Source organism: Triturus cristatus, chromosome 7 (genome assembly GCF_964204655.1).
Source record: "Triturus cristatus chromosome 7, aTriCri1.1, whole genome shotgun sequence".
Lineage (NCBI taxonomy): Eukaryota > Metazoa > Chordata > Amphibia > Caudata > Salamandridae > Triturus > Triturus cristatus.
Window position 1 is genome coordinate 1692573356 of NC_140590.1, and position 27103 is coordinate 1692600458.

A 27103-nucleotide genomic window follows, 5' to 3' on the forward strand; every position below is an offset into this window, starting at 1 on the left:
TGATGGTATGTCGCATAGCTGACATAAAACTGTTCACTCTTCCTTTGGATAATACAGGACGTGGAAATCCAAAACGACATTTGGAATAGAACTTATCCTTTGACTTGTACTTTCGTCGACAGTATTTTCCACACCTATGGCTTTGGAATCGTAAGACTTGTTGTTTTAAGTTTTTATCTTCTCTGCTATTGGGTACAGCACATGTGGCATAATCTTCAATGAAAGACAAAACAGTTTCATCTGAATCTGTTCCAAATTTGGGGGCGTCCTTGATCCATAACAACATATGTATATAAGGAGCACCTCTTGCTTGATACTCCTTTCTCCAAAAGAAATGTACAACTTCTTCAAGAGGAGGATTCTTTTTATTGCAGATGAAAGACATCATAGCTTTACATCTATGATTGAAATATCTGCATACATTAACAGGATCCAAAGAGCACAATTCTCCAAGTGTTTTGTATTCAATATTTTTTATATTGGAATTTGCCTCTCGAAGAAATTCAAGTAAATCATTCCAAGCATACTCAGCACAGCTTAGTGTAACAAACCATGTAGGAGTTCCCAAGTTCCGTAGCATACATTTCAGTTCTCCATGACGACGGTACCAATATTCATTAGTCCCACGCTGACATGCCATCAGATTAATCAACTGAGATTCTAAGTGATCATCTCTCTGATGCACTTTATCCATAAAATCCTTTGCAGTTACATTTTACAGATGCATTCCAGTTTTTAAAATGTGATTTACTGCATATGAAAGTCCAGACAAGTCACTTTCAAACAGAAGATGAAACATATAAGGGATACATTGTCGAAATCTTGGATCTTCTGCACATAATCTTGTTGTCCGATATTCAGATGCAGCAATCTGCACAGGACGTTCATCATATCGTCCACCTTTTCCTGTTGGAAACAAGTGCAGGAAACAACGAGCTTCCAAACTCTCTTCCCATACACTCATGGGACTTCCTCTTGCTTTTTTCATTTGGAACAACTCAATCGTATTCCCCATCACCTCTGTGGAATGAAGTGGATGTACACTGTAATGTTCATAGATTTCTTCACATCTGGACATGTCCACTTTTTCAATTTGTCCACTTAATGTTTCAGTATCTTCTGCTAAATCTATTTCTTCTTCTCCTACAAACACATTTCTATAGTACTCATTACTTTTTATCAGATACAATGATGCCTTTTGCACATTTCTAACATGCACTAACTCTTGCCAGATTTTCTTATTCTTAGTAGGAACACCATTAACTAGAATGACTAGTGGTTCATTTTCTGCATGGTCTACACCAATCGTTTCAATATTTTTCTTTAAATCTAACGGTAAATACACAACTCTTCCTTTCAATCCTCTTTGTAACTCTGATGGAGGTAATTTACCTGTTTTAGGCTCCATACGAACAATAGCCTGAAACGGGTGCACACATTGAATGAGAATAGACTCATACGTATTTAAATCTATCAGCTCTGGAGGAATAGCAACCAACTCTAGATTATTATGAACAGCTCTAGCAGGCATTTGATTCTCATCTAATTTGTTATAACAATATTTGCAAATACGCTGCTCAGATCCCAAATCAGAACAATCCTCTACCAACAAATAAGTTGCAAATTCCTTCCACTTATCATTATCTTCTATTTCACTTTTTAAGTACAGATTGACACCCCTTGTCTGATTTTTATAGTGACTTCGCCGACAACAAATACAAGAAACATTTGGTCTTTCACCTGAAATTACCTTAAACTTTGTGATTTCATCCTCAAAATGTTTTGCAATTACGGTTTGTACATTGTCTTCAACATTTTGTTCTACTAATATGTCAGTTTCTACACTCTCTTGCTGAGGACCAAAGTAACAAAACTCAATATCATCACAAACCTTCTTCACATCTGATACTGACCCATGCAAAAGAGCACTGTTCAACTCATTTAACTTTAGTGCTGGACTTTTTGCATAATACAATCTTCTCACTAACTTCCGCATTTGAGTATGATGTGCTGCCAGCATCCTGAAATGGTGAAAAACACTTTGACAAACTTTCCTAGAAAGACAAGCCAGAGAATGACCTTGCAAACTAGTATTTTTTCTCACTCTGCAAGGGTCTAGTCCTTGCAACACCTTAATCTTTTGTTTAACACTTTTTTTACTATACGCTCTTAAAAAACTACATAATTTATCAATAGATTCTTGTCATACACTACAAATACTACTGCAATCCCAAGTGTACCTAGGGTGTTTAGGACGTCTCCCTAGAACTTCATCAGCTATCACTTCTTCTGCATTTCTTTCAACCATTTTCTCTTTCTCAATTGAACAACCATCTCTAACCTCATAACCTCTACCACTGGTGTCAACTGCATACAATAATTTTTTGCTCTGTAAATAACTCTCTTCATTAAAGAAAGGCTCTGAACTGGAACTGTGTTTCTATTCGCCCAAAAAAACTTTAAAACATTTTTTTCTATTAATTACTCTTTTCCTCCAACTTTTGACTTTCATTAAATGGATTGGTTTATCTAGTGATCAAATTCTGTTTAATACTAAAATGAATAGTTTCCTTTTTACTTCAAAAGCCTTTTCAACAATGTTTTCAATATGCTTCTTCTTTTTATAAAATAGAGCTCTCGTGTTATATTTCTTCACATCTTTCAGAAAATGATGTACTACTCTCTTGTAAAATATTTTTTTGCGTAATTCCTTATACTGATTTTGCCTTCTTTTACCATACTTTGTCTCCTTTGACTGTCCATTTACTTTTTTGCTTTTCCTCTTATTTTGAATTTTTTTTTCGAGTTGAAGCATTCTCAGAGGTTTCAGCATTCTGTACATTCTGTTTGGTCCTACAAACATTCTTAATAAATTGCTTTGTGATCTTACCAGAAGATTTTTTCTTTTTAGCCACATTATCTTGTTCATTCAATACTTGTGGTTGATGTTTCTTCAAGTAATTCCCCTGTCTCTGTTCTTTTCTTTTTCTTTCTGGCATGATTTCTCTATTTTAACATTGAAAAACAGTATCCGTAAAAAAGAATCACAAATAAATGTATATTAATAACTTTCAATTTTATACTATTCTATTACTGTTGAAACACATTTTATATAAATACTGACTAAGAAACTATAACCCTGAAGCACAAGTGTGACGATGGTTAAAACACTGCATGCATACTGCATACTACTTTGAAGCAGTTCATGCCCTAAAGCCTACCTCACAAAAAGACTACATGCTAACTGACTGAATGATTACAGTACTATAAGGAGACACGCTGGGTGAGTGACAGGGTGTTTGCTAGAAGTGTATGAATACTGACATGGATATTGATGGTGTGAAAGACAAGTGTGTAGGTGATTAGAGTCCTACATGCATAGTGGATACGTGTTTGAAGCCATCCATATGTTAAGGCCTGTGTCAGTCCAATAGTACTTGGATACTGACTGAATGTTTTGAGTATTGCAAGGAGAGTGCCAGGATGAATTTATAAGTATTTGTATTTTGGTGCAGTAAATACATTAGTACATGGTGCTGAATAAGTCACTGGAGAAGTATAAGGGGAGTGACAGAGTGTTTGCGGGAACTGTATGAATATTGTCTGGAATATTGAAGGTGTGAAAGACAAGTGTGTAGGTGGCTAGAGGCCTACATGCATAGTGGATAGACGTTTGAAACAGTCCATAGAGTAACACTTGGATCACTGCAAAACTAGCTGAGTACTGACTGAATCATTAGAGTACTACAAACAGAGTGACTGGCTGAATCTTTTTACGTTTTTGGATTCTAGTGCAGTGAATAGATTAGTACTTAGTGCCAAATGAGTCAGTGGAGGTGTACAATTAAAGTGACAGAGTGTTTATTGGAGTTTATAGATACTGACAGAGAAATTGAAGGTCTGAAAGACAATTGTGTTGGTAGTTAGAGGCCTCCATGTATAGTGGAAACACGTTTGAATCAATCCATGTGCTAAGGCCTACCTCACTCCATTAGCACTTAGGTACTGACTGAATAATTAGACTATTGCAAGAAGAGTGCCTGGGAGAATTTATAAGTGTTTCTGTTTTGGCGCAGTGAATGCATTACTATATGGTGCTGAATAAGTCACTGGAAGAGTGCTAGAAGAGTGACAGGATGTTTGCTGGAAGTACATGCATACTGACTGGAGAATTCAAGCTGTTAAAGACAAGTGTATAGTAGGTTAAAAGCCTGCATGCATACTGGATAGACCTTTGAAGAAGTTCATGTGGTAATGCACAGTTCACTGCATGAGTACCTACGTACTGACTGAATCATTAAACTACTGCTAGGAGACTGCCAGGATGAAACTTTTAAGTATTTCGGTTTTGGCGCAGTGAATAGATTAGTACATGGTACTGGATCAGTCACTGGAGGTGTGCAAGATGAGTGACAGAGTGTTTATTGAAGTATATAGATACAGACTAGTTAATTAAAGAAGTCAAAGACAAATGTGTAGGTGACTAGAGGCCTGCATGCAAAGTGGATAGATGTTTAAACAGTCCATGAGCTAAGACCTCAGACACTGCATGATTACCTGGGTACTGACTGAATCATTACACTACTGCAAGGAGAGTGCCTGGGTTAATATTTTTAAGTTTTTGTGTTTTGGTGCAGTGAATAGATTATTACATAGTGCCAGATGAGTCCGTAGAGGTGTGGAAGTGGACTGAAAGAGTGTTTACTGGAGCTTCTAGATACTGACTAGTTAATTGAAAAAGCGAAAGACAAATGTGTAGGTGACTAGAGGCCTGCATGCATACTGGACAGACATGTGAAGCAGTCCATGTGCTAAGGCATTGGTCACTGCATGAGTACCTGGGCTTTTAGGTTTTGGCGCAGTGTATAGATTAGTACATGCTGCTGAATGAGTCACTGGAGGTGTGCAAGGGGAGTGACAGGGTGTTTATTGGAGTATATAGATACTGACTGGGTAAATGAAGGTGTGAAAGATAATTCTATAGGTGGTTAGAGGCCTGCATGCATAATGGATAGTCATTTGAAGTAGTCCATGTGCTAAAACCGGGTTCACTACATAAGTACCTGGGTACTGACTGAATCATTAGAGAAGTACAAGGAGAGTGCCTCAGCGAATTTATAAGTGTTTGGGTTTTGGCGCAGTGAAAGGATTAGTACATGGTACTGAATGGGTCACTGGAGAAGTGTAAGGGGAGTAACAGGGTGTTTGCGGAAACCGTATAAATACTGACTGGGATATTGAAGGTGTGAAAGACAAGTGTGTAGGTGGATAGAGACCTGCGCGCATACAAGACAGACATTTGAAGCAGCCCACTATCTAAGGCTTGGGTAATTGCATGAGTACCAGAGTACTAACTGAATCATTAGAGTACTGGAAGGAGAGTGCCTGCATGAATCTTTTAAGTTTCTGGATTTTGGCACAGTGAATAGATTAGTACATGGTGCTGGATGAAACACTGGAGGTGTACAAGGGGAGTGACAGCATGTTTATTAGAGTATATAAATATTGACTAGGCAATTGAAGATGTGAAAGACAATTGTATAGGTGATTTGATGCAAGCATGCATAGTGGATAGACGTTTCAAGTACTCCATGTGCTAAGTCCGGGTTCACTACATAAGTACCTGGGTACTAACTGAATCATTAGAGTACTACAAGGAGAGTGCCTCGGTGAATTTATAAGTGTTTGGGTTTTGGCGCAGTGAATGGATTAGTACATGGTGCTGAATGGGTCACTAGAGGAGTACAAGGGGAGTGACAGGGTACTTGCTGGAAGTGTATGGATACTGACTATGGAATTAAAGGTGTGAAAGAGAACTGTGTAGATGGTTAGAGGACTGCATGCATAGTGGATAAGCATTTGAATCAATGCATGTGCTAAGGCCTGCCTCACTCCGTTACTACTTGGATATTAACTGAATGTTTACAGTATTGCAAGGACACTTCCTGGGTGAATACATAAGCAATGACTGCCTTCTAATTCTACCAAAACTTGAGAACAGGAAAGGTTTTTAGGCAGTTATGCATATGCAAAGATGTCAAGTACTCAAATGCTTCTCTCACAGTGGTTCCCAAATGCACACAGACTCACAGTGTGATTCTAGACAAGCAACACTATCCTAGGCGTTTACCAAAACTCATTCACTAGTCTGGAAGGGGTAAGGGTACTGCACACAATTTACATATCTCAGTACTGCACTTTAGTGTCAAAGCCTGACTCAATTTATCAATGCATAAGCAAAGACTGGCTTGTAATGCTAGTAAAACGTGACAACATGACAGGTTTTCAAACAGTTATCTGTCAGCAAATACACAATGTTACCAAATGCTTCTCTCACAATGATCACCCAAATGCACACAGACTCACAGTGTGATTCTAGACAAGCAACATTATCCTTAGGAGTTCATCAAAACTCATTGACTACTGTGGAAGAGGTAAGAGGACTGCACACAATCTATATATTTCAGTACTGCACTTTAGTGTCAAACCCTGACTCATTTTATCAATGCATAAGGAAAGACTGGCTTCTAATGCTACTAAAACTTGACAACATGACCGGTTTTCAAACAGTTATCTGTCAGCAAATACACGATGTTACCAAATGCTTCTCTCACAATCCTTACCCAAATACACACAGACTCACAGTGTGATTTTAGACAAGCAACACTATCCTAGGAGTTTACCAAAACTCATTCACTACTCTGAAAAGGGTAACGATACTGCAGATAATCTACATATTTCAGTACTGCACTTTAGTGTCAAAGCCTGACTCATTTTATCAATGCATAAGCAAAGACTGGCTTCTAATGCTACTAAAACGTGACAACATGACCGGTTTTAAAACAGTTATCTGTCAGCAAATACACGATGTTACCAAATACTTCTCTCACAATCCTTACCCAAATGCAGACAGACTCACAGTGTGATTTTAGACAATCAACACTATCCTAGGAGTTTACCAAAACTCATTCACTACTCTGGAAGGGATAAGGAGACTGCACACAATCTACATATTTCAGTACCGTACTTTACTGTCAATGCCTGACTCATTTTATCAATGCATAAGCAAAGACTGGCTTCTAATTCTACTAAAACTTGACAACATGACGGGGTTTAAAACAGTTATCTGCAAGCAAATACATGATGTTACCAAATGCTTCTCTCACAATGGTTACCCAAATACACACAGACTCACAGTGTGATTGTGGACAGCCAACTATCCCTTGTACAAAATACATTTACTAGTCTACAAGATCTAAGGTGACTGCACACATTACAGAAAATTTTCTACTACACATTAGTACCAAAATGCTTCTCTTAAAATGATTCCTAAATGCACACAGACTCACTGTGTGATTCTAAAGAAACAGCACTATCCCTTGCACTATACCAAAACACATTTCTTAATCTACGAATATTACATTTTAGTGTAGAAACATGACTCATTTTGCAAATTCATAAACAATGACTGCTTTCTAATTGTACCAAAATATAAAAACAGCACAGTTATCTGTCTGCAAACACATGAAAAACACAAATGCTTATCACAGAATGGTTTCTACATGCACACACACTGACAATAAGATTGTAGACAAAAAAAAAGTACTCCCTGCACTTTAGCAGGAGAAACACATTAGTTGGATTAAAATCAAAATAGATCACATACATCCCCTCACAATTAAATAACTCACCTTTCAAGTTGTTTTGTAGATTAAGAAGTATATCAGTCACACACCAGATTTCCTTATACAGAATCTCTGCACTGTGCACCTGTCAGCAAAACCAAAGAATGGCAAAGTTTCCCTCTCATTTTCCACACATATACATGTAAACATCAAATCACATTCCTTCCCACATTAATTCAAAAGCTAACACACATTTCTATTGGTTAAACAATCCAACCCTTTCCAAATGACATAAATTCGAACCCTACCCCCAATCTGCCTTCTGCCTGTTACCATAGAAACAGTTCATGGAACACTAAACTGAGCACACAGGTCACAAGTTCAGCACACAATGTTGCTAATCAAAACAGCAAGTGTGCTTGACTTTTCAACATATCAGCTTATCATATATAATGTTCCTTTCAATTAGTTTTTGTTAACCAATAAGAATCATGCGTTTAAAAAACAAAAACATGCACCCTAGTTATCAGTGTAGAAGGTTGTCAAACAACCAATCATTTCTTTTCTTTTTTCAAAACTGCATCTTATCCACCATTTTAGAAAAATCTTACTTTTCAAACTGCCATTTCATTTACAGAGACCATCTGAGTGCATCCAGACCTCCCTTCAAGATGCTTAGAGTGTGGATTGTGGGACACAGCTATATTTTCTGGAGCCAAAGGTATGCAGAAAACAAAGGCATTCACAAAGACCTAGGTTTGCCAAATGTAGACATTACATGGATTGGACAGAGAGGGTTAAAGTGGCACCAATTGATGCCATTGGTAAAATCCTTTATGCATATCCAACACCCTGACCTCATAATAGTGCACTGTGGTGGCAATGACCTAGGCACTTTGACTGGGGTAGGTCTGGAAATGCTTATGAAGGACACCTTTGCAGAATTGATTTCACTTTTTCCCAAAACTGCCTTTGTGTATTTTAACATATGCCAAAGGCAGATATGGAACTGGTCCAATCATTTTTGTCCACAAATTGAGAAAGCTAGGAAACATGTGAATAAATCTGTTTCTGCTTTTCTCCGAGACTATAGAATGGGGTCCATTTACAATAACAATCTGCGCTTTCATATGCAAGAGATGTATAGGAGAGATGGAGTACACTTTACTGATGAAGGAAACAGAGTCTTCCTCAACAACTTTAGACTCTGTATAGGTACTTACTTATAAGTACCAAAAACTCTCAATGAACACAACGGCTCTTTTTAGAGCCACTCAAGAACAAAACACTTAAGCTTGATGTTTATCTCCCCAAAAATTTCAGTTTTTTTGCCTTGGATCTGCGCACCCAACGCGTTAGGAACCGCGCACCAAACACTAGAGAAACCGTGCACCCAACGCGTTAGGATGCGTGACTCCTAATTTTACCGTAAAAAAAAAAATAGCCCCTATCACTAATTTTTATTATTCCCGGGGACCCCATCCCCCGGGGCTTATAAAAAAATGTTGGGGACCGTGGGGGGAGCCCCAACGCCCCCATGGTCCCAGCCGGCTCCCCGCGTCCTTCGGGAGCCGGCATTGCTTTTCCACATGGGGAGCTGCTGACATGCAGCTCCCCGTGTGGAAAAGCTATATCGTTTGGATTTTGAAAGAGAGAGCAGGTTTCCCTGCTCTCTCTTTCAAAATCCTAACGAAGTTTGCTATGGGAGGGTGGGAGACTCCCGCCCTCTCATAGCAAACAACAGTGTCCGGGGGGTGGGCACCCCAGGACACTGTAGGAGCCGGCCCTGGGGAGTATTTCTACCCTGCCCCCTTTACATCTTCCACACACTTATTTCCCTTGCTTAATCAGCCTCGCTTCTACCGAGGCACAAAATGGCTGCCAACAGTTCCTGGGTTTGAATGTAGACAGACACTTGACAGCCAATTAGCATTCAGTGCATGATCGGGAGGGTGCGCGCTCGGTTCGCAGAGGGTGCGCTTAGGGTGCGGGGAGGGTGCGCGGATCCTCCGATGCCATAGATATATCTATCTTTTTTAGTCGAATTTTCTCAGGACCTACTGAACGGATTTACACCATTTATGCAAAAGGCACAAGTCTGAACTGAGGACTACTTCTTTGCCAAATTTGGTGTAATTCCGTTCAGCAGTTCGGGCTGTAGCTGCGTCAACAGGTCCTAAGGGAAATTGCATGGGGAAAACGCGTTTTGGGATCCCCCTTGTTTTCGGCCCCCGCTTGACGAATCAGCATGAAACTTTCAGGATAGGAGCGGACCAGAGCTTACCAAAAGTTTGGAATATTTCGCGAAGATTCGTCAACCGGCACCAGACTTATTGGGAATAGAATGTTGCGGATTTCCTATGGAAAATAGGTCCTAACTATAACTACCTACTGGCAACCGCCAGTACATAATATATATATATATATATTGAAAAAGGAAGCAAGCCCATGGGCTAAAGGAAAGAATATCATGGAAGTCCAGCCCTGATGGGTTTACAAAATATAGCTTGAATCTCCTCCCAAATTTAGTACCGCCCTCCAGAGCTCATAGTGTGTTGACGTTTGGGTCCCCTTATTAGTGATTCATGGAGATAATTGTCAGGAGTTGATGGAGGTCCATCAGTTCAGGGGTAATCAAAAGATTAGAACATTGCTAAAGCCATTTAGCATTGCACTGCCATCTGCTGTTCATTTTCGCCACCAGAGTGTTCACATAAACCATTTTTTCTCCAGTCAAATTCTTAATAACAAACTGCCGGCCACATTTTCCTGTCCTCAATCAGAGAGTCGGAAAGTCCTCTGGTATCACTTGGCTATCATAAGCAGAAATTGGCCAAACACATCCATCATGGGCCATCATTGACTTAGGCAGGGAAGGGTATTACAAGTTTGTGGATTCTGAGCTGGAGGTCCAGGGAAAGGAGGGGGTTTTATAACATGACCATCTGATGCACCAGCTCCTGCTGAAGATGCCACCAAAAACAAACAAGAACTTGCCTGTGGAACGAGATAGCAGACACAATCAAAACTGTATTAAAATATCCACTTAAAATTAAAGACCATTTAAAACAAGTTCCAAATCTTAAAATACTAGGTACTTAAGCAAGTTGCTAAGCACAAGCACTATCTCAAGCCTTGAGAAGAAAACATTATGACCATTCTCAACACGTCTGGAGTGAAAGACATAAAATAAGGTACGGGGATCGGAGGAATCCAATGTAAGAGACATGCAAGTTGTCAAGGAAGTAATGGTTGTTAAAAAGTTAACATTGCCGAGAATCATCATCAATGCGAAGAGTAACCTATGTAATTTACGCCCATAGGGGCTAACATTTCTCATGGCATGCTGACCAGGGTTGGGCGTAACTGGTGTAATTATATCTATTGTAATTTTTCATAATTCCTGCAAAATTACTCAACATTATACATAATTCTGTGAGAAACATAATAAGCATTAGGTGCTATTGTTTTAGTGAAGAGTGTACCCTTGGAAGGGCTAGACCGCTAGAAGATGCATTTTGCAACACGAAAACAGCACTAAATGCTACAGGACATGAATAGCAGTGCCCAGCACCTACTCGCTCTCCCTTAGTTTATTTTTGCTGCTGTAGTATTTTTGTCCCAAATTACTCTTAACTACTCAAGCTGGATTAATCACATAATTTCGGTAATTTTGCATATGAAGAGTAATGCATAATTACTGAAATACCCCAATTACTCCAGCGTAGTTAAAATTTCTCCCAGACTTATTGCTTTCATGTATTGATAACAGTCATAATTGGGAAACAACGTTTACCACAAATCTTTTTCCCCTCAGGGAATCACAACAAGGTTGTTACAATGACCGCGTTGTGAATTCGCATACCATTACTCCGCAAGTCGGAACAACGACTTGCGGAGTGGGGGGGGTGTTGGATTTAAAATCCAACACCTTCCCTATTGTCCGCACAGACTGGAGTTGGAATAGTAAATTATACTATTCCAACATCCAGCGCCCCCCCTCCGCAAGTCGTTGTTCCGACTTGCGGAGTAATGGTATGCGGAATCACAACGCGGTCGATGTAACGACTGTGTTGTGATTCCCTGCGGGGAAAAAGAATGCGTCATAAGAACATACATTCGTCATAATTTATTATAATCTTTTTTTGGGGGGGACTTTTTTATTAAAGTCAACGCACACTATCATTAATACAGTACATTTGTGGGGTATATTACTTAAGCAGCACAGTATTTGAAGTTGAACATATCACACATTAAGGTATTATGGATTTTCAATCCTGGGCCGTCTCATCACCATATCTTCTGTAGGAGAAGTACATATTTCCCCCCTAAAGGCGTTCCACCCTCCCCACTTTTTATCCCACTTCTCAGGGCAGCCCCTACATATGTAAACCTCATTTTCTGCGATCATGCATTTGTCCATTTCAGCTACCCACCCTATCGTAAGTGGCAGTCTGCTGGAACCCCATGACATTGCTACGGCGCCTTTAACCAGTAAGTATCCCAACGCCACCCATTGCTGCTCAACTTCCGTTAGATCAGTAGGCTCCCATATATTTAGGAGCCCCATTTTTGGCGACGGTTGATTGTATTTGCCCAAAGCATCTTTCATCTTTGTGGTGGCTCTGACCCAAAACGGACGTATGTGGGGACACTCCCAGAGAATATGATAAAAGGAGCCGTCTTGTCTGCATCCCCTCAGGCATCCACTCCTGTTACCAATTTTCACCAGGAGGATGCCAGAGAAGTATGTTCTATTGAGTATTTTTAATTGTATGAGATGGAAGCGGTGGTTCATAGCTGTTTCTCTGGGAGACATTAGGGCAATCTGCCAGTCTTCATCGTCCAATTCCCCTAGGTCCGCTTGCCAGAGGTTTATCAGAGCTGGAAAAGTGTCAGGTAGGTTGTTGCAGAGTTTGCGATAGGTGCAAGAAATGGCTTTCGTCAGAAGTGGTTCTGTAAGTAAGCGGTCCTCTAAAGGGGAGGCATCTGGTAGGGAAGAAAGGTCAGGAATGTTGGTGAGAATTGCGTGTCGGATTTGTAAGTATCGGAAGATCTCTCCTTGTGTGAGTGAGTATTTGGTTTGCAGTTCTTTGAACGTGAGGATTTTCCCTTTGGCAACTAGGTCCCCCAAATTAGTGATTCTGATAGTAACCCATCTATCAAATCCTTTACGAAAGCAGAGCAACCCTAATTTATTATAATCTTGATGGTGGTCCGTTGATGTGTCTGGTTAGTGCCTTGAGGGTGATGTCTTTCCAAAGTAAGACTGATGTTGCTTCTCCACAGGATCATAGCATTGTGATTAGATCTAGAGCACCTTACAACTCAGTATGCACAGATCCACATCACACAGCCTTTGCACATAAATAGTGTGCTTTATTTTACATTTTCAACACACTGGTCCCTGTTTACATGAGGCCACTAGGTGTACATAGGAGCAGTTAAGTAACCCTTAGATGTCTGAAAATCCTGAATTCTGCTGTAGCATTGAAGTTTGCTTTGTTGGCATTATCTCTGTGCATGTTCCAGTGGAGCTACTTACGTTGCTCACTCACTCTCTGCAAAGCATCTCTCACTCAGTAGACTATTTAGGTAAAGGTTGACTGAGAAATGCCACGCACCAATCGTACGGCCTGTTGTGTGGTGCTTGTTGCAAAGAATTTGAGTGCTGCTCGCATTTGTAGGAAAGAGCTCCATGGTATCCATAATGATGAAATAGGTTTTGTATGGAGCCCATATTGAATGATAATATTCTCTGGATCTCAAGCTGACTCATGTTTCTGTGTTCCAGCTCAAACCTTGCTGCACTATTTAAGGTCATTGTGTTACGGCCTGGTTGCCACCATTAAGCTGCATGGTTCATTGTGGCAGGACATGAGTCTCGCATAGCATAATATAGTGGCCCAGTGGTGCTGCATACATGGTGGTGTACCTGGGAATGGAAGTGTGAACTACAGCATTCAACCCGTGTGGACTTCAGCTGTCAAGGGCTGTCTATGTAGGTCTGGCCCTGTAAGTAGAGGTGTGTGTGTGACTGTATGTTTTTTTAGCTCAAACAGTGCACGTACTATTTATTGTATTGTTTTAGAGCTTTTCTTAAATAACTTACACTTTCGAAAAATTTAACCAACTGTTTTTGGCTGGAGGTATTTGCCACTGGTTTTCAATGACTTTTCATACTTGCAATTAGACATTATTTACCACGTGCAGCATGTTGTGCATGTGGGAAATATCACATGTGGCACATAGCTCAAGCGTTAAATCCGGATGGATGGATGGATGGGGTGATGGCCCTTAAGATGAGTGAAATGATGATGAAGTAAACGAATGGATGGAATATCAAACTGATATAATTCTATGTTCAGAGTACTCAAATGCGCCCTTATAATGTTTCTGTTTCAGGGTTGTACTGTGCCTGCTGCCAAGGCCCAGCGAGGCAATGAACATAATGCCACAGACTAATATTGGCAAGATCTCATATGTACTCAACAAAACGTGCCTCGAGAGCCAATCCTGCAACCAGACGTGGTACCTAAGTGTGGCGCACGGCTACCGGATCAAACTCCACTTCACTTACTTTGATATTGGTGGAAATGAAGACACTTGCTACGACTTTGTGAAGGTGATTTTAGAAAGACTACCTCCTCATCTTCAATTGGTGAATCCATTTCATTCCCCCTATCTATACCATACTTCAAGATGGTTCCCTTGCAAATCCTATCCCTGCCAAGGTGACCTCTTACTAGAACATTCTGCCTATCCCTAGAATTAGAGTTCTCCTAAGCTGAGGGATTCTGCTCATTACCTCCATCCTTACAGAACGTTCTCTTTGTCTCTCTCATTTGAAGAACCATCGCCTTATCTCCAGTGTTAGATTGATTTGGTATTTGAATATTGTCCACCTCCTGTCCCTCTTCACTTCTGTTTCCAGCTTAATGATGCGGCCTTCAGGAGATCTAAGATCAGACGTAGCAAGGGCACCGACGTGTGTAGCAAAGCCCTATCCAGGTGCATCTATTGCTGTGCCTGTCTAGTCAGAGCTGATATTTTTGCCCACATACGTATCCTGATTCCTTTCCTCAAAGTGATCTCCATTGATGAACCAATCATATTTGTCCTTTTAATCCTCATATAGAACTTCCTCCAATCCCTTCCATTAGAAAGTTTCAAACAATAACCATCTCCCATTCAACTCTGAATTTGTGTAGTGGAGAGAGGTTTTTATGAGGCCAGTGATGTTAAAATAGAAATCACTTATACAGGGACAAACACAATATAATTGTGGGGAGATCTTTTTTATCAGAAAGTTTTACCACTGCTGTAATGACATCTATAAGTAGAGACATAATGGAGACAAGGATTAATGTCTGCATCAGATATGTGTTCTAATAGCATGGCCATCACCATCTTTCTCTCTTCGTACAGGTGATGGATGTATGGAACCCGTCAATCATCCTCTGCGGCAAGCAAAATGTGTCCTCTGGTCAGGGCAGCCAGGCTCCTATGGTCTTCGTCTCTTCTTCCAATACAATGACAGTAGCTGTCCATTCAAGCAATCAACAGCGAGAACACATGGGAGGTTTCTCTGCTCACTACACAGCAGTCGGTACAACTCCTACTTTGAGATTGCTATACAAGGCACTGAGTGGAGCTTCTTTGATATGACATGCTAAGAACAATATCTCACCTCAAAATCAGTTGTGCTGCCTGACTCCTGTGTTATCCTTCATTATCTTTGACAATTTGTATGTTATATTTTTTCTTTTCTGTCATCAGACTTTAACTTCAAACATTCCTCTTCCAACAGCTTTGCCATTCCACACCGAGTACATGTAAGGGTTCCAATAAGGCCGGCCAGATCTCTCAGTGAATTAGTGCATCTGCTGTTAGAGACTTTGTAACCTGGGCGCCACTGGTTTGACTTCGAGAGTGTGGTCTCAGCCTTTCAAACTTCTGAGGTCAACATAAGTAGTACCATTGAGCTGGATAATAATTAACAGATGCGGTGGTCACTGCTGTCATGACAGTTGTTGTTGCTGCTGCTGTCCATGCTGTGGTAGTAGATGTGTTATTGATGTGCTCCGTGCTGTTATAGGAGTGGGTGCTGCTGTGATCTTTGCTATGTGGAAAGCTGTTGTTGCTGCTTTGTTTTCCATCTGAGGTTAAAGTTGTGGTGCAAAATATTGTCACTGATTCTGCCCATACTGTGCTTGTGGCTATGGTTGCAGCTGCTGCTGCTTCTGTGGATGTTGCTGTGGGCAAGTCTGTTATTGGTGATCTCTGAAGTGCTAGAAACAATGAGGTGCCGATTCCGATCCGGGTCGGAAAGCACTCCGACCGAGCCGGATCCGGAGTGTATTTCGATGAGCCAGAGTCCTGCAGTCCGACCGAGCGTGTACGATGCGGCCGTATGCTGCCGGTTCAGTCGGACTCCCATAGAAGTCAATGGGTGCCGGTCGTACAACGCGTACATGGGCTCCCATTGACTGAATGGGTACGTCTCGCGCAAGGGTGCCCCCTACAGTGGGTACGCATCGGTGCCATCCGCACCGTACATGCCTGTGTTGGGGGGACCCTTGAGTCTCCCCCTGCATCCGAGTCGTAGGGCTGTGGGTGACAGAGGGTCCAATGCGGACCCCCAAAGCCAACCACCCGAACGTTTTGCGAGCCGGACACTCCGGTTCGCACAGGCTGTCCGACGCATGCATCGTACTGGCTCGGTCGTAAATCGCATCCATTGCACGCCACGGTTAGCTTCCGACCAAGACGTACGGAGTGGTTCGGACCCGGAAACGACTCAGTCGGTGAATTTCACGTAGCTTGCATTGTACTTGCTCGCTCGTACAGCTGTACGAGTCGGGCGGAAAACACGCGTACAGCTCGTAGTTTTTCCGTCCGGATCGCATTCGGTGCCCTTCCGACCTGGATCGGAATCGGCCCCTGAATGTGCAATTGTTGCTGATGTGGTGGCAACTCTGGTTGATGCTGTGGTCTCTACTGTGTTTACACCTGTGGTCACAGCTCTGATCCATGTCCTGGTGGTGTCTGTGGCCCCTGATGTGCTCCCTGCTGTCACCACAGCAGTGGTCACGGATGCCTTCTGTGCTTAAAGCTGTTGTTGCTGCTGTGTTGGTGGCTTTTGTGTCAGCTGCTGTGGCTTCTGTGGATCTTGTTGTGGTGACAGGTGTTGTTATTGCTGAGGTTCCTGCAGTTGTGTCAGCTAGTTGTTTTTGCTGTTGATCCTGTTGTGGCTACAGCTGTGGCTACTGTGATTGTCCTGTCTTACTGTCAGCTGCTTTTGGGAGTGCTGTCCCTTGCACAAAGGCAGCTGTGGTCACAGCTGTGGTCCCTGCTGTTTCAGCAGCTGTGCCTTTTCTTTAATTATAATGTTGTTGCTGCTGTTGCAGTAGATATAGTTGTTGCTATAGACTTTACTGGGGTTATAGTTGAGGTTGCTCTTGTGGTCCCTGCTGTTGTGATAGCTCTCATCCATGCCTTAGTGGCAGCTTTCATCTTTGCTGCGGTTACAACTGTTGTTGCAGCTGTTGTCTCAGTTGTGGTAGTAGCTGTGGCCACTACTGTTGTCTCTGCTGTATTTACAGCTGGGTTTGAACCTGCGGTCCCCTCTGTGCTTGCAACAAACTTTGCCCAGTGTGTGGTAATTGTGGTAGCAGAGGTGATTGCAGCTGTTGCAGGTATTGTTTTGTTGCGGCTCCCCTTATTACTACTGTGGCCTCTCCTCTGGTCAGATCTATGGCAGCTGTTTTTGTTTCTGCTGTTGTGATAACTGTGCTCATTGCTGTGGTCCCTGCTGTACTTACAGATGTTGCTGCTGTGGCAGCTCCTGTGGCGATGGCTGTTGTGGCAGATGTTGTGGCTGCTTTGGTGGCTGCCATTGCAGCTGTTGTTTCTGCTTGTGTTATCTGTGGTTGCTGTTTTTTTCCTTTCTATCACTGTACTGGGGTGAATGTATGACATTGTTCTGCATTCTGTCCATCAATTGTTGTTTTTGCATTTGTCACCCCGAGTGGGACGGGTATGCTCAGACGTGAGTCCCGTGCTCTCCATGCCACTGGAATCAAGCTATCCTGGCTGAAGAGGGGTGAAACCCCGAAACCGGTCCTAGGATGCTTGGTTCCAGTCCAGGGAGGACCTGGCTTGGCAGTTCGGGCAGGACTGTTCCCATGAGGCACAGGGTCAGACTGATTTGCATATGGCCATGTCTGAACTGGGGTGGCAGAGTGGGCTGAAGAACGGTGATGGATCAAACCCAGATCTATTGACTGGGTGTGAGTGTTTGATTGGTTCTGATGCTCCGTCCAACACCACCCCCTTTTGTACCGCTTTGTTCTCCATAAGTTGGCAGGGTATGCTCAGACGTGAGTCCCTTGCTCACTTTGCCACTGGATTCAAGCAAGCCTGGCTGAAGACGGCTGAAATGCCAGAAACCAGTCCTAGGAAGCTTGTTTCCGGTCCAGGGAAGGCATGGCTTGGCAGTTCGGGCTGGACTGTTCCCATGAGGCACAGGGTCAAGACTGATTTGCATATGGCTGGGTTCAAACTGGAATGGCATGGTGAGCAAAAAAACGATGGATTTAGGCCCAGATCACTGTACTGGGGTGAATGTATGACATTGTTCTGCATTCTGTCCATCAATTGCTGTTTTTGCATTTGTCACCCCGAGTGGGACGGGTATGCTCAGACGTGAGTCCCGTGCTCTCCATGCCACTGGAATCAAGCTATCCTGGCTGAAGAGGGGTGAAACCCCGAAACCGGTCCTAGGATGCTTGGTTCCAGTCCAGGGAGAACCTGGCTTGGCAGTTCGGGCTGGACTGTTCCCATGAGGCACAGGGTCAGACTGATTTGCATATGGCCATGTCTGAACTGGGGTGGCAGAGTGGGCTGAAAAACGGTGTTGGATCAAACCCAGATCTGTTGACTGGTTGTGAGTGTTTGATTGGTTCTGATGCTCCGTCCATCACCACCCCCTTGTGTACCGCTTTGTTCTCCATAAGTTGGCAGGGTATGCTCAGACGTTGAGTCCCTTGCTCACTTTGCAACTGGATTCAAGCAAGCCTGGCTGAAGACGGCTGAAATGCCAGAAACCAGTCCTAGGAAGCTTGTTTCCGGTCCAGGGAAGGCATGGCTTGGCAGTTCGGGCTGGACTGTTCCCATGAGGCACAGGGTCAGACTGATTTGCATATGGCCATGTCTGAACTGGGGTGGCAGAGAGGGCTGAAGAACGGTGATGGATCAAACCCAGATCTGTTGACTGGGTGTGAGTGTTTGATTGGTTCTGATGCTCCATCCATCACCACCCCCTTTTGTACCGCTTTGTTCTCCATAAGTTGGCAGGGTATGCTCAGACGTGAGTCCCTTGCTCACTTTGCCACTGGATTCAAGCAAGCCTTGCTGAAGACGGCTGAAATGCCAGAAACCGGTCCTAGGAAGCTTGTTTCCGGTCCAGGGAAGGCATGGCTTGGCAGTTCGGGCTGGACTGTTCCCATGAGGCACAGGGTCAAGACTGATTTGCATATGGCTGGGTTCAAACTGGAATGGCATGGTGAGCAAAAAAACAATGGATTTAGGCCCAGATCACTGTACTGGGGTGAATGTATGACATTGTTCTGCATTCTGTCCATCAATTGCTGTTTTTGCATTTGTCACCCCGAGTGGGACGGGTATGCTCAGACGTGAGTCCCGTGCTCTCCATGCCACTGGAATCAAGCTATCCTGGCTGAAGAGGGGTGAAACCCCGAAACCGGTCCTAGGATGCTTGGTTCCAGTCCAGGGAGAACCTGGCTTGACAGTTCGGGCTGGACTGTTCCCATGAGGCACAGGGTCAGACTGATTTGCATATGGCCATGTCTGAACTGGGGTGGCAGAGTGGGCTGAAGAACGGTGATGGATCAAACCCACATCTGTTGACTGGGTGTGAGTGTTTGATTGGTTCTGATGCTCCGTCCATCACCACCCCCTTTTGTACCGCTTTGTTCTCTATAAGTTGGCAGGGTATGCTCAGACGTGAGTCCCTTGCTCACTTTGCCACTGGATTCAAGCAAGCCTGTCTGAAGACGGCTGAAATGCCAGAAACCGGTCCTAGGAAGCTTGTTTCCGGTCCAGGGAAGGCATGGCTTGGCAGTTCGGGCTGGACTGTTCCCATGAGGCACAGGGTCAGACTGATTTGCATATGGCCAGGTCTGAACTGGGGTGGCAGAGTGGGCTGAAGAACAGTGATGGATCAAACCCAGATCTGTTGACTGGGTGTGAGTGTTTGATTGGTTCTGATGCTCCGTCCATCACCACCCCCTTTTGTACCGGACTGTTCCCATGAGGCACAGGGTCAAGACTGATTTGCATATGGCTGGGTCCAAACTGGAATGGCATGGTGAGCAAAAAAACGATGGATTTAGGCCCAGATCGCTGTACTGGGGTGAATGTATGACATTGTTCTGCATTCTGTCCATCAATTGTTGTTTTTGCATTTGTCACCCCGAGTGGGACGGGTATGCTCAGACGTGAGTCCCGTGCTCTCCATGCCACTGGAATCAAGCTATCCTGGCTGAACAGGGGTGAAACCCCGAAACCGGTCCTAGGATGCTTGTTTCCAGTCCAGGGAGGACCTGGCTTGGCAGTTCGGGCTGGACTGTTCCCATGAGGCACAGGGTCAAGACTGATTTGCATATGGCTGGGTTCAAACTGGAATGGCATGGTGAGCAAAAAAACGATGGATTTAGGCCCAGATCTCTGTACTGGGGTGAATGTATGACATTGTTCTGCATTCTGTCCATCAATTGTTGTTTGCTGCTGTTGGCCCCACCATGGGGCAGGTGCGATTGCTGCTGTTGTCCCTGCTGTGCTAGCAGATGCTGGTATTGTGGTCCTGGTGGCTGTTGTGGTCACTTCTGTTAACCTGGCTGTTGTGGTAGATGTGGTTGTTGCTGCAGTTTCTGTAGTGGATTTATTCTGTCAACACGGAGTGTCGTGAGGAGAATTAAAAGTGTGATCGCAGAGTTGGACTACTTTGTAACTAATTCAAAAATAACACGCAAGCGTTAAAATTATACGAATCAACATGGGAAGCCCCTCCCTGCATGCTCTATATTTTAATGTTGTGTAGTGTTATCGCATGAGTTTTGGCAAACCACCCAAGCTGTCTGGTGCCAGACCTAAAATTGAAACACTTTCATTGGCGTGTATCCACCAGTAGCTCTCGGCACTTCTGAAATTAATCCTCTCCTAAGAATAAGAGCTCTAAATACGCATGTCTTTGTGCATCACGTTTTAAAATATCAATTAAATAAAGTATGAACCGATAGACTGAATGAATAGAGTCGTGAAGAGGGTATGTTTGACATATGTTAAGAAATCACTCATTAAATATTTAAAACTGCAAGATTTTGTCACCGACTCAGAAACACCTTTCAGCAGGTTTCTGATATGTATGACCAAAACTATTAATATTGAACTCAGGATTGTTAAACGCTGTGAATTGTGCGGCATGATTTCCATTGGACCATCATGTTTGGTCTGCCATTCAAAAGGTTAGCACTCTAGATATGCATTCGAACTCTGTGGTTGACATACTGGCCTGACTCTGATGTCACATGCTTCTTTCTGAGATGTCACACTCTTGTCTCTATGACGCCACAGTACCACCTGTCATGCCGTACTGAGCTCTTTGAGCTTCCCCTGTGACATCACACTACCCCTAACCTGTCAGCTGCTAATTTCCTGACGCCTCCCTCCTAACACCTGCCGTTTATTGGTTTTCCACGCCCTACAGATATTGACGAATGCGCCTTGAGGAATGGCCGGTGCAGTCGATTCTGCCACAATTATCCCGGTGGCTTCTCATGCTCCTGCGACCTTGGATATTTTCTGAAGGAAGACACCAGGACTTGTTATGAGCTAGGTAGGTACTTCCCTACTCCCTTTAGGCAACATGTGTGACTCAATTGTTTAAAAACAGATGTAATTTCTTTTAAAGTCGACTTTGCTGAATTTACCTCAGGAAATGCATCACCCATATTGTTTGGGCTCCCAGAGCCCATTGTAGAATTATGGACCATTTTACAGGTTCCGTTAAAGGCGCATTCTTGATTAGTCTAATGAAAAGGGTACATTTTAATATTTAGATGTTCGTGTGTGCTGTCCACTTTCTAATAACTGCCCCATAGGGATCTTGATTGTCATTTAACGATCTCTTGAGTTGAGAAGTGAATTCTTTCATACTCAGCGGAGCATTGTCTGCACAAGGAGGCAACCCCAGCCCACTGTTACAGCTAGGACAGCCAGAGGCTTGAAATAAACTTAAGTACGAAAAGATTGGAGGACAAACATAAACTCAATGGACACCATAGCAAGACATTTTAAGTTGCTTCACTTCAAGGCTGAACTTTTCAGCCTCTCGTGGGAACTTCAGACCACATGCCTTTGCTTTCTGGCACTTTCAGTGTCTCTTTTCCTAGTCTCTGTGTATGCCCCAAGCACTAAAATGCAAAGTAAAGAGAGCTAAAAGGTCCTGACTAGCCGCACCTTACACCATTGAGAACTCTACCATTATAGAGGCAGCTTACACAGTAAAAAAGGGATTCACGTAACTGCTTTACTTACCCATTGCCCAGGCCCTAGCAACCCGGCCAACTAACCTGGACTGGTCCTCCGACCCTTCTATGGCCCTTTTGGACCTGGCATTGCGCCTCAAGGCCCTGCCTCGCTCTTCCTGCAGCCTCCTCTCTCTGCACTCTCCTCCTCTGCCTCGCTCTCATGCTCCCTTGCTCTCTGTACCCGGCGCTTTCACCCTCTAGTTCTTCTGTGCCTCTGTTTTCTCTTACTTTTTTGCATTTTTCTCTCTCACACTTTTTGAGCCTTTTCCTCACTCTTTTTCTTATAGTTTTTGTGTCGCTTTTCCCATACTTTTGTCTAACTTCTGTGCTTTTTTCATACTCTTTGTCATACTTTTGTGACTTTTACTATATTTCCCCTACAGCCCCACCTCTCCTCACACGCTTTTCCTTCTCCCTCCTCCCGCCTCCCCCATTCCTTATCTGCATTCCTGCATCTTCTGCTTCTTCCCGCCTTTCCGTTGCCCTTCCCACCACGCCGATCGCTCTTCTCCCCTCCCCAATCCTACTGAATAGCAGCCACTGCACGAATGCGCAGTAGGTGCAGCGCTGGCATGCCAAAGGCACACCTAAGGCAAGCCCGTCTGTGCCATGCCACGCCTGGACTGTGTCTAGAGCCACAACACCAGGTCAGATCCACTTCCGCCGCTGCTCTGCAGTGACCCACCACTCACTCGACCCAGGACGCTCATCCATCCAACAGCAAACCTGAACAGATCTATAATAACTTCGAAAAACAACTGGACCCTGAGGACATCATCAGAAAGCTGCCTACCTCCCACTCGGATAGACGCCTAACCAGCCGGAGAACACTCACTGTTGAAAGCCCCTCTCCAATCATGAAAACCGTAATTCCGGGGCCCCAATAAACCCATGTCAACATCAAATCTACAACCCAGGAGGATCTGTGATCAGCAAATTCCTTTCTCACATCATCAACTCTGCAACCTTCTGTGAGGAATGCAAGCATGCTGCAGTCATGGCCCTCCTCAAAAAACGCTGTCAGACCCCAACAAATTGAGCAACCTCTGCCCTGTGGCCGTTCTACAACACCCAGCGAAGGTGATAGAGAAGGCAATCAACCAATAACTCACTAAGGTGGTAAAATTTTCCCTCCAACAGGGTACGTCATATACTAATTCTGAGCAGGTAAAGGTTGGGAAAAAGATTCTTGAAAAAAGCACAAGGTGCAGGATGGTTTTAATTTGCAGCAAGGAATGTTTGTGGAAAAGACTTCTGTACAAAAACACAAGGAGCAGGGTGGTTTTAATTTGGAGCAAGGAATGTTTGTGCAAAAGACCCCTGTACAAAAACACAAGGTGCAGGGTGGTTTTAATTTGCAGCAAGGAATGTTTGTGGAAAAGACTTCTGTACAAAAACACAAGGTGCAGGATAGTTTTCAACTTGTTCAAAATAATTCTCACCCTGTAGGGAGGAGTGTACATCAACACAGAATTCTGGTCAGGTATAGATGAATGTTAAATAAACCTGGTTGAGATATATTTTCAATCATTCTTTTATTGATCTGTAGAGGTTATGTTCTATCTCCTGTGATGTTATCTTCTCTTAGACCCTCTGTGGCAAAAACCAATATAAGTATTGATGAGCTTTAGGACACTGACAAGATGCTATACTCTCATGGCGGAGAGCTTTGTTAATCTGTAAATGTTGATTGGGTTCTACAAAATTTGGGGGGAGGTTGAATATCCTTGATTCTAATTTATTTTACTGTTTTTATGTAAAGATTTTGGTGCATAAGAAAATAACCTATCTAGTATTCCTGACTCCACACCAGCTCGTGACACCATGAGTGGAATGCTGTTGTGGAGTCAACATTCTGGTCGCAGTTGAAGCAGGTGACTGTCCGAGGCTGGCACGGCTTGTGTGCCCAACAACTTGGGATAGTTTCTTTCGACAATAAAAGTTATAGCAATGAATGTGCCTATGTGAGTGTTCATTGCCACACATATGTATGAGGGGGAGAGAAGGAGGGTAAGAAATATGGATAGAAAAAAGTGAGAAGAAAGGGAGCAAGAGGAAGATGGACAGTTAATAGAAAGAAAGAATGAGAAGAAGAATAGATAGAAAAAAATAGCATATAAAGCACAAAAGGGTAAAAGAGAACTGTCAAGAAGAAGGATCTGTAGAGTGTTGCTGTCTAAAATTGCATTCATCACAGTGACTCATCCATGGCCAGATGATGGGTGGTACGTGAGTCGAAATGAGCTGGAGACAAGTTTGTAAAGAACAGAAAGCGAAGAGAGAGGGGGAAAGGAACTCCCCATGAGAGCAAAGATATAGAGGAACTTGGGAGGAGAGGAGAAGGGAAGTGAAAAGCATCTGATAATAAGAAAAGTGTAATATGTTTGTGCTTGTTCCACAGAATGTGGGAAACCAGACCAACCTGTGACCATGATCGGGAGAATCATTGGCGGGGACAAAGCTAAGGCGGGGAATTTCCCGTGGCAGGTGTATGTGAGGACACGTGGAACTGCAGGTGGTGTCCTGATCAGTGACCGCTGGGTTCTGACTGTCGCTCACGTGATACGCCTCAAGCAGGAAGGAGAGGAAATGGAGGCAGACGTCAGTGCAGCAGATCTGGAGGTCTACATGGGAGACATTAATCTGAGCATGCAGTTCCAGCTGGGTCCACACCCAGTGGAGAGCATCTTTGTTCACCCTCAATTCTCCACAGACTGGCACAACTTTGATCACAACATTGCCCTGATCAAGCTGAAGCAAAGCGTGACCATGACTGCCGACATCAGGCCCATCTGCTTGCCTTGGAGAAACAGCAAGACCTTCTATGAAGAAGGGCGGATGGGCTTCGTGAGCGGGTTTGGAGTCACTGAGCAGAACAAGTTATCTACCCATCTGAGATATGTCACACTGCCCGTGGCAAGCAGAGACACCTGCACGGACTACCTTCGGAATAAGGAAATATGGGGCAGACGTCCGGTGTTCTCTGAAAACATGTTCTGCGCTGGCTTCCCCGGTGGGCTGAAGAAGAGGAAAGACGCGTGCCAAGGAGATAACGGAGGACCCTTTGCCCTATATGACGAGGAGCGTGAACGCTGGGTTGTCACTGGGCTCGTGTCCTGGGGCTTCGGCTGTGCCAGTGGCTATGGGTTCTACACCAAGGTGGACAACTACTTGGCTTGGATAGACGAGGTTATGAATGAGTGAGCGATGGGCAGATCACGCCATGACAACACATCTCTGCAGACCTTGCTGCAATGACATGCAGGACCAGCTGAAGATAGGAAAGATCCCTTTTCAAATTGCTAAACCAAATTGCGTTCCATGGGGTGCAGTTTTCAATCACGGAGTAACTCCTCTTCATTTTATTTTTACTGTTCTTACATATGTATTACCCTATGCTCCTCCCTATCACGCTTCTTCTCCTTATAACTTTCTCTCCTTCACTCTCTTCACCTATCATTATTTCCACACTGTCTCCCTCTCTTTCTCTCTCTCTCTCTCTTCTCACACTTTCTGTTCATTTTAATACTCTTTTCCGTTCTCTTTCCCTCAGTCTCACCCACTTTCACACTTTCAGGCAACCTTTTTTTAAAAAAAAATAGTATTTAACCAACATCTGTATGCAAGGGGTTACATTTGTGCAGTAAGGTAAAGTCACATTGAAGTGTCCTCCTGACTCTAAGGTGAGTCGTTTCCCCGTGTAATTGTTACATGCAATCTGCAGGGCAGTAAACCGTGTCAGTTTTGCTGTACTCTGGTAATAAACTCAAATTTAAACTTTGCACTGTAGGGCTAAATGTGTGAATGTGTATTTCTTAGTACAGTTGCTCTAAATAATGTATTATTGGGCCACATTTATTTTCATTGTCGCGGTATGTTATAATATTAAATCCCCACTCTTTGGCTTGGCCATGATACAGAGAAGTACTCCCTGCTTTTCAGTGACGCGCTTCTTACGGAGATTTCACATAGTCCTTTGTTAAGTATACAGTCCTGTTTTTTGCTTATCATTCTGGTACTTGAGTGTGAAAATACCAAACCACAATCACCAGAATGTGAAGGCAAAGCCAACACCTGACCTGATTGCTTTGTAATACTTTGAATGAATAAAAATTGAACTTGTAAAGCAGCTGTCAAGGTAGGTATGCATAGATAAGAGTAGGCTTCCAATAATTCACTCTATATATATTTGCTGTCATGACTTGTTCTCATTTTAATGACACATAAGGGGTAGAGGCACACCATGGCTCGATTCATTAGCCTACGACAGTGTTAGGTCATAGATATACACAAGTCAGCCATTGGCATTCCTCACTGAGAGTGACAACACTTGCCTTTGCACATGTAAAAGTAGTTTACTTCGGTGCCAGGACTTTTGGGACAATGTTTGTTGTCTATTTTTGCCAATTCTTTTCAGTGGCGGCTGCCACCGAGAAGTACGGGAGGGATTGGGGATTGAAAAATAAATTACAATGTGACTTACCTTGCTGCCGGACTGCCGGACTGCCGCCTCACCTAGCATCGCTCTCTGAAGCAGGAAGCACATGCTCCCTTGAGCCAATCACAATGCTGAATGGTCTGAGGGCCGTGGTTTGGCGCTCAGACGGGACAGGGAGCCTGTGCATGTTCCTCACCAGGCTGTGTAATGCAGCCTGGTGGGGGGCCGGCCAAACCGTCATGCTCACTTAAGTGCCCATCATTCCTCCCCTTGCTGGTTCTGATGAAAGCCAAGCACCACCCTTCCCCGTAAAGCTCACTGCCAGTATTTTTATTTTTATTGCCAAAGAGCCAGCAGTTCCAATCATTCACTGCTCCTGGGCTTCTGACTTCTCTCACTGCCATTTTTAGTGTGCACGTGTCACACAG

General features: G+C 43.5%; 1 protein-coding gene across 1 annotated transcript in view; it reads left to right on the forward strand.

The window, feature by feature from the left end:
• Positions 1–26026, forward strand: part of LOC146812778 (complement C1r subcomponent-like) — a 62426-nt gene extending 36400 nt beyond the window's left edge. Inside the window, exons 2-5 of the mRNA XM_085619885.1 lie at positions 14031–14250; positions 15054–15234; positions 21415–21543; positions 24639–26026. Coding sequence (XP_085476011.1) covers positions 14031–14250; positions 15054–15234; positions 21415–21543; positions 24639–25441 — 1333 coding nt within the window. The 3' untranslated portion in view covers positions 25442–26026. The remainder of the gene's footprint in view (positions 1–14030; positions 14251–15053; positions 15235–21414; positions 21544–24638) is intronic.
• The last annotated feature ends 1077 nt before the right edge of the window (positions 26027–27103 follow it).